Source organism: Polypterus senegalus, chromosome 3, assembly GCF_016835505.1.
Source record: "Polypterus senegalus isolate Bchr_013 chromosome 3, ASM1683550v1, whole genome shotgun sequence".
NCBI classification, from domain to species: domain Eukaryota; kingdom Metazoa; phylum Chordata; class Cladistia; order Polypteriformes; family Polypteridae; genus Polypterus; species Polypterus senegalus.
In genome coordinates this window covers 75,363,368-75,372,476 of record NC_053156.1, presented here as the reverse complement: position 1 = coordinate 75,372,476, position 9,109 = coordinate 75,363,368, and the positions used below count along the sequence as shown (strand labels likewise).

General features: G+C 37.3%; 1 protein-coding gene across 1 annotated transcript; it reads right to left on the bottom strand.

Moving 5' to 3' along the window:
• Positions 1 to 3,479: 3,479 nt before the first annotated feature.
• LOC120526546 (trace amine-associated receptor 13c-like) lies at positions 3,480 to 4,505 on the bottom strand. Its single transcript, XM_039749710.1, has one exon. The coding sequence runs from the start codon at positions 4,503 to 4,505 to the stop codon at positions 3,480 to 3,482; it is 1,026 nt and encodes a 341-aa protein (XP_039605644.1).
• Between the last annotated feature and the right edge of the window lie 4,604 nt (positions 4,506 to 9,109).

Genomic DNA, 9,109 nt, shown 5'->3' with positions numbered 1-9,109 from the left:
TACATAAACAATAGACACACTAAATATTTTTAAACTTATGAATTAACCTTATGGTTATATCTATAATAATTATTGCACTTTTTCTGTAAGACATAAACTATATTAATTACTTTTGTGTTCCCTTAAAAGGAATGAATGAAAAGTATATTTTTATATTTTTATTTGCAGAAATATAAATGGAAATGATAAGCAACTTATGCTATAAAATAATTATCTGTATGGTAGTATATTTGTCTTTTAATGTAAATTAAACTTACAATTAAAGTTTACATAGTTTGTCTGGCACCTTTCTTTTAGTTTTTTTAAGCATCTCTGGCACCTTTCTTTTAGTTTTTTTAAGCATCTACAGTTTGAATTGTTTGTATTATTAAATTAAAATAATATACAGTTTTGCCAATTGTATGGTATGATCAGATAGCAGAAAAGCGATCACTGGAAAGTTTAAAGTTTTTGGATATAGCAAAACATGCAGAAAGTAGGTTCAATGTAAAATTGACCCTTTTTAAATAGAAACAAGTTTATGAAATGGATTGTACAGTCATTGGATTGTTTGTGAATTTTTAAAGGTCTTTCACATTATCCAGGCCTTTACTGACCTCTTGGCGCAGCCATCAACAGTGTGTCTGTCTGCGGAGAGACTATCAACCTTGTCGAGAGGGTTACTTACCTCAGCAGTGACATTCATGTCTCTGGTGACTCTTCTTATGAAGTCAGTAGATGGACTGGAAGAGCAGAGGGGGGTGGGGGACATGAGGTCTCTGGAAAGGGGTGCATGGCGCTCCCGATATCTATGCAAAAGGAAGAAGGTCCAAGTCTTTAGAGTCCTGGTGCTTCCTGTCTTGCTATATAGTTGCGAGACATGGATGCTATTCAGTGACCTGAGACAAAGTCTGGACTCCTTTGGTACTGTGTCTCTCTGGAAAATCCTTGGGTACCGTTGGTTTGACTTTGTGTTGCTCATGGAGTCCCGAAAGAGGCACATTACCTGCATTATGAGGGAGCGTCAGTTACGGCACTACAGCCATGTGGCACGTTTCCCCGACGATGATCTGTCTTGTAAGATCCTCATTGTTGGGGACCCGAGTGGCTGGACCAGGCCAAGGGGTCGCCCATGTAACACCTGGCTGCGGCAGACAGAGGTTAATTTCCGGACCGCGTGTGTTCCAAACAACGGTCTATTATTTCCGGTCTAAAACTCCACTTCACTCCCAGAAAATCAATCAAGGCATGAGCTGGGAGAAGTTTGTGCACGTTCTAAGTCAGTGGGGGGATGGAATAGCCGACTGCTTGCAGCCTGATTTTTATCAGCACATTTAGATGACAAAAGACGCTGGTGGAGAGCTGTAAACGATTTTGAGAAGCAATTTAAGGTGGGACGGATTTCCAAGTTTTTTCGTAGGCTCTGGTAATTCTAGTGTTAAATGATGAGGTAAAGAGTTCCATATAATATATATATATATATATATAATAGACTTGGCATATTTTAATATAGGCTTTCATGCTTTTTTTCCATGCAAGTTATACTGTAGGACAGAGAGAACATGGTAAAAGACAGTCTACAGATGCAAGGACTTATGGCAAGTTGACTAGTGCAGTTTAAACTACAATATTCCATTGCAAACATATTTTGCCAAATAAAAAATGATCATAGTCAATAAGAAATGAAAAATAGACCCTATATACTGTGAGTCTGTTAGAATTCCAAGGTATATAAACAGTGAAGCAGCTGATCAGTAAGTACAATTGTAGTCAATAGACAACTAGATTTAAATTTAAAAATTCAAGTCTTCAGCTGTAAAATTCTGGCAAAGAGATATCAGGAAAATCTACAATGTAAACAAAATACAGTAACTATAAAGGATTCCATGTGCTTATAACTAGAATACTTTATACAATGAAAATACAAAATACAGTGAACAGATCTTGGCAATAATGGCACTGGTAAAATGCAAAAAAAGAAAAAAATCAATTGGAAATAAGTTATTGAATAGTGGAAGCATGATAAGTTCTTTTTAAAAGAGCAAGAACATTGTGGAAAATTAGGCATGAAGAAGCAAGCAACTAAACAATTTAAATATTGAAACTATATTTAGACACAAAATTAAATTGAATGGCAAACATTATTTTTTTAGAATAATTTTAATGTATGTGTAGAAAATAAGAAATGTTCATCTTGTCCTTCCCATCGATACAATATTCCCAAGTTTAAAAAAATACATAAATACAAAAATATATCTTTCTAGAAAAATTTTAATAAGTTATTTACCATTCTTTATATATGAGGAAATAACACAATTTATAAGTGCACAATCTGGTATGGTGTTACAATAAATAATTAAATTAACTCTACCTGTATTATATTTTGATACTAATTATACCATAGTAATACAGCATACAATAGCCTGGCCTGTTGAGTTGGAACAAAAGGAAGCTAGCTACAGTTTTTGTGTGATTAATTTTTTCATTTAAAAATAAAAAAAAATTAATAACTGTATCACTTTTAGAACATTATGTATTAAGATATGTATACTGAGACCATACATATAGTACAACCAGTTATAATCACCAATAAACCAGTTATAATCCATCCATTATCCAACCCGCTATATCCTAACTACAAAGTCACGGGGCTCTGCTGGAGCTAATCCCAGCCAACAAGGCAGGAAAGAAACCCTGGTCGAGCATCAGCCCTCCGCAGGGTGCTCACACACGGGACAATTTAGAATCGCCAATGCACCTAACCTGCATGTCTTTGGACTGTGGGAGGAAACCCACTTAGACACGGGGAGAGCATGCAAACCCCACGCAGGGAGGACCCGGGAAGTGAACCCGGGTCTCCTAACTGCGAGGCAGCAGCGCTACCCACTGCGCCACTGTGCCACCCACCAGTTATAATCTATGACAATTTATGAACATTTGGTATATTATAAAACATTGTCTGAACTGGCATTTCTGACAAATACTGTACACAAACTTCTTCCTACATGCCACTCCTGAAATTATGAGTATTTGCTCATAGTCCTGGCAATATTTATATCCATGTCAACATTTCTCATAAATGTTTTAAACAATCACAAATAGAATGAGGGTGGCACGGTGGCGCAGTGGGTAGCGCTGCTGCCTCGCAGTTAGGAGACTCGGGTTCGCTTCCCGGGTCCTCCCTGCGTGGAGTTTGCATGTTCTTCCCGTGTCTGCGTGGGTTTCCTCTCACAATCCAAAGACATGCAGGTTAGGTGGATTGGCGTTACTAAATTGGCCCTAGTGTGTGTGTGTCCTGCGGTGGGTTGGCACCCTGCCCAGGATTGGTTCCTGTGTTGGCTGGGATTGGCTCCAGCAGACCCCCATGACCCTGTGTTCGGATTCAGCGGGTTAGAAAATGGATGGACAAATAGAATGATTCAAGTTTTTTATTTTGAATATGCATTGTTAAATTAAATATAGAGATGGTAATAAAATGTCTTTCACATTTAGAATAATTACTAAATGTCTGGAAACAGCTTAATTAAAGATGAATCTGATTTAAATATTTCAAGGGTATAAATTATTTTTAACGCTTTTCGGAACCAAGGATAAAAAAAGCCATATATAATTGGGTTAAATCCAGAATTAAAATAGCCTAGCCATCCAAAGGCATCCACTATTATTGGTGGAGTAACTAAACTTATGTAAGGTGCTATAAGATTATTGACAAAGAATGGCAACCAACACAAACAAAAAACTCCCATCACAATACCTAGAGTTTTAGTAGCTTTCCTTTCTTTATTTTGCATGGTTATCTGTTTTTTTTCATTCACTGGGCAATTTGTTATAGACCTAATTGCTATTGCATGTTGTTTTGCAACCATAAAAATTTTTCCATAAACGTTTAACATTATTAAACAAGGGACAAAAAAAGTAAGCAAAGTGTCAAGTACACCCCAAAGTGAGTTTAACAAAACTAAACAATCTCCAGGGCAAGGATCATAATACTCATTACCTTCTAAATTTCCTTTAAAGTAAAATAGTCCTGCTGTGTAAATTACTGGTACAGCCCAACCTACAAAAATGAAAATCAATGCTACATACACAGTTATTTTTGAAGAGTAAAATAAAGGGTTACAAACAGCCTGATAACGATCTATAGATATGAATATTAAATGACAAATTGAAATTGTGCATAGTGCAAAGTCAAAATATGAGTGAATGACACAAACTGTGTTCCCAAAGTACCAACATGTTTCAACGGTTCTTACCATGCTAATTGGCATCACACATACCCCAAGAAGAAAATCAGTAATGGCAAGAGAGAGTACCAGAAAGTTGGTTGGGGTATGTAGCTGCTTGAAATGAGAAACAGAGATGATCACTAGCAGATTTCCACATATTGTTATAAGTGTTCCAGTTGAAAAAAACAGATATAATGCAGCATAGGCTCCAGAAGATCTAATATTTTTAGGACATGAAATGTTGGTTGATTTGAAGCAGAAATGCAATTTTTCCTGTAACAGAAGCTCAGTGATATTCATTTCTTCCATTATTTCAAGCATGTTCTCCTGTGCCTAACTGAGCGATTCAGTGTTTATGAGGCTTCTTTAAACTCCAGCTTTGTTTACAGATATAATAGTTCCTCCCACTGAGCCTGAAGTAGTCACCTCAGGTTATTAAATGTGTAAACGATTTCATTAGGTAATGTGTACTTCTCTTTCAATAACAGAAGCAGTGTGCTTTCCATCCATCCATTATCCAACCCGCTATATCCTAACTACAGGGTCACGGGGGTCTGCTGGAGCCAATCCCAGCAAACACAGGGTGCAAGGCAGGAAACAAACCCCAGGCAAGGTGAGCACACACACTAGGGACAATTTAGAATCGCCATTGAATCCTAACCTGCATGTCTTTGGACTGTGGGAGGAAACCGGGGCACCCAGAGGAAACCCACGCAGACACGGGGAGAACATGCAAACTCCACGCAGGGAGGACCCAGGAAGCAAACCCAGGTCTTCTAACTGCGAGGCAGCAGTGCTACCCACCTCGTGCGCTTTCCACAATCACAACAAAATCACCAATGAATCAGTAAAGACTAGCATATTTTAAATAACATATCTATCTTTCCTTTTTCTAACCCAGCTAATCCAATTTCAGGGTCAAAGGAGTCAGTTTCAGGCACAAGGCAGAAATAATTACTTATCATTTACATTAGGCCAATAGCACCCAAATGATCAAACTAAAAAGCAGGATTACTAAACTGATGGAGCATATTGTGAGATCCTTCTGGGTGTGCCGTACTGAATTACTAGGCTTTTAAAATATTTTTACTTGGGGAAAAAAGCTTAAAAGATAAGAATAACTGTTTACCTACTGTCACTTGTAAATAATTCAACAGTCAGAACACATGACCTGAACAACCAAAAAGTAACAAGGGAGCAACCTGAAATGCAGGTCTTCATAGCATTTTTTTGGTGACTGTTCTTTATCCATCCATTTCTTTTCTAACTCGCATCTCCAGTTCACACCAATGTTCTATGACATTAACGACCACTCTAAAGAGTTAAATCACATGAGGACACTTTATTTTTTTAAATAATTTTATTGTAATCATTCCATACACATCGATCAATTTTTACAAAAAATAGGATTGAAACTGAAAATAACAAGTCGACGCCCACCCCTGAGAGAGAGAGCATAGCCGACAGCTTAAGACTTAAGGTTTGTAAACATACCTAAATTGATAAGTTTAATAGACCAATAGAGATGAATGGAGAAGAAAAAGAAATGAGGAGATAATTGCGTTCTCTGTGCTTTAAGAGCTTATTCTAAAATATTATTGATTAGGTTTTGAAAAAATTCTGTACAGATCCTCTAACTGAATATGTGATTTTTTCCAATTTCAAATAGTATAAAACAACGGTTTCCCACTGACTTAAAAGAGGAGAGTTAGGATTCTTCCAGTTTAGCAAAATAAGTCTGCGTGCCAGAAGTATAGCGAATGCAATCACAGTTTGTTTGTCCTTCTCCATTTTAAACCCATCTGGAAGTATACCAAACACAGCTGTTAATGGGTTAGGAGGGATTGTGACACCAAGGATATCTGAAAAGCATTTAAAAATTTTGATCCAAAATGATTTTAATTTGGTGCAGGCCCAAAACATGTGACCCAGTGAGGCTGGGACTTGATTGCAGCCTTCGTAGGTTGGATCTTGCCCTGGAAACATTTTGGACAATTTTTGGCGAGACAAATGTGCTCGAAATATAATTTTGAGTTGAATAATTGTATGCTTTGCGCATATGGAGCTCGAGTGAATTCTCTGCATTGCTACCGTCCACTCCTTTTCTAATATATTGATTGAGAGATCTTTTTCCCATTGTCCTCTTGGATCTTTGAAAGGGAGGGGATTGTAAAATGATTTTATATATTGTAGAGATGGAGTCTAATTCCTTAAAATTGAGCAATATTTTTTCCAGTATGGACGAGGGTGGAAGATGAGGAAAATCAGGCAGGTTCTGTTTAACAAAGTTCCTAATTTGAAGATAGTAAAAGAAATGTGTAGCTGGAAAGTTAAATTTGGAATGTAATTGTTCATAGGATGCAAAGATGTTGTGTATATAAAGATATCTAAGCAATTTAATCCCAAATCTTTTCCAGATATTAAAAACTGCATATGTTTGCGAAGGTTGGAAGAGGTGGTTCTCTTGTAGAGGTGCAACAGATAAAAGTTTCTCCATTTTAAAATGCTTTCTACATTGGTTCCATATTCTGAGTGAGTGAAGCACAATTGGGTTATTAGTATATTGCTGATAACTTGCATTTATTGGGGTACAAAGCAGGGAATATAAAGGAGTACTGCAGGATTTTACTTCTATTGCATACCAGGCCTGTGTATGTTCATCTATTTGTGTCTAGGTCTTTATAGCTTGTATGTTTGCTGCCCAGTATTAAAACTTAAAGTTGGGTAGAGCCATGCTACCTTCTGCCTTAGGTCATTTTACGGTCTCTCTTTGGATACGTGGATGTTTTGAGTTCCAAATTAATGAGGTTATTGTTGAATCTAATTGCTTAAAGAATGATTTATTGATGTATATTGGAATGTTTTGAAATAAAAAGAAAGCTTAGGAACAATATTCATTTTAACAACGTTAATTCTTCCAGCTAGAGTGAGATGAAGGGTTGACCATCTATGCAAGTCTTGCTTAATTTTTTTCCATACAGACGGCGAAATTTTTTTGATGAAGAACTTTGTGTTTACTTGTGATGTTAACCCCTAGGTATTTAAACTGATCTGCAATGATAAAAGGTAGGGTGTCTAATCTAATATTATATGCTTGAGAATTCACTGGAAAGAGTACACTTTTATTCAGATTAATTCTGAGACCAGAGATTTTTTGAAATTTTGTAAGTGTTGTTAAGACTGCAGGCACAGAATTTTGTGAGTCTGATATATACAGTACCATATCATCTTCATTTAGAGAAATTTTCTTTTCCAGTCCTTCTCTGATAATCCCATTTATCTGATCAGCATTTCGACAGTGAACTGCCACTGGCTCAATGGCAATTGCAAATAGCAGTGGTGACAAGGGACATCCTTGTCTGGTACCACGTTCTAGTTTAAAGTAATCTGAACAAATGTTGTTAATACAAACTGAAGCTTCTGGATTGGTATACAGTAATCCCTCGCTATATTGCGCTTCGACTTTCGCGGCTTCACTCTATCGCGGATTTTAAATGTAAGCATATCTAAATATATATCACAGATTTTTCGCTAGTTTGCGGATTTCTGCAGACAATGGGGCTTTTAATTTATGGTACATGCTTCCTAAGTTTGTTTGCCCAGTTGATTTCATACAAGGGACGCTATTGGCGGATGGCTTAGAAGCGACCCAATCAGAGCATGTATTACATATTAACTAAAACTCCTCAATGCTATAAGATATGCATCCCGCGCGGAGCTTGATTGTTTGCTTGTCTCTGCCTCTATCTCACCCTCTCTGACAGAAGCTGTTTGCACAGAAGCTGTTTGCCTAGTGGATACAGATGCACCTCTAAGAAATGCCGCTTTATCGCAATGTTTCCAAAAGCACGCTTATTGATTTTTTTGATGGTTTGCTTTAATCACGCTCTTTCTCTCTGACGTTCTCTGCGCCTGACGGAGGAGATGTGAGCAGAGGGGCTGTTTGCATAGAGGCTGTTTGCTTAGAAGATACTGACGCTCCTCTAAAAAATGCCGCGGCAAACTTAAAAGCACACGTATTGATTTTTTGATTGTTTGCTTTTCTTTGCGAGCGAGCTCTCTCTCTGTGAAATTCTCTGCTCCTGAAGAGAAGAAGATCTATTTGCATTCTTTTAATTGTGAGAAAAAACTGTCATCTCTATCTTGTCATGGAGCACAGTTTAAACTTTTGACTAAAGGGTGTTATTTCATGTCTAGAGGGCTCTAATAATGTTAACAGTGTGGGAGAGTTTATAAGGGCTTAAAATATATAAAAATAACTACACAAACATATGGTTTCTACTTCACGGATTTTCATCTATCGCGGGGGGTTCTGGAACGCAACCCCCGCGATCGAGGAGAGATTACTGTACTGTAGTTTGATCCATGCACAAATGTTCGGGCCAAACCCGAATTTCTCTAATGTAGTGAAAAGTTGGTTCCATTCAATCATGTCAAATGTTTTTTCTGCATCCAATGATAATAATATTTCTGGGATGTTTGACTTTGTTGGTGAGTATATTACATTAAACAGGCATCGAAGATTGAAAGTTAAGTGTTGACCCTTGATAAATCCGGTTTGATCTTGTGATATTACTGAAGGTAGCACTTTCTCCATCCTTCTAGCTATGATTTTTGATAGTATCTTAACATCATTATTCAGAAGTGAAATTGGTCTGTATGATGCACATTGTTGTTTAGGAAAGACGGTGATTAATGCTTGGCGAAGAGTTTGAGGAAGAATTTGATTGTCCCTAGCTTCTGTAAATGTTGCTAATAGGAGGGGAGCTAGCTGAGCTGAGAATTTCTTATAAACTTCTACAGGGTAGCCATCAGGGCCTGCTTCTTTCCCGCCTTGAAATGACTTTATAGCATCTAGTAATTCTGATAGCGCCAGAAGTTTATCCAGTTCCTCTGCACTAAAA

Excerpts from the sequence above, each read along its gene's own strand:
- LOC120526546 (XM_039749710.1), bottom strand. The coding sequence starts at position 4,505 with ATGAATATCACTGAGCTTCTGTTACAGGAAAAATTGCATTTCTGCTTC.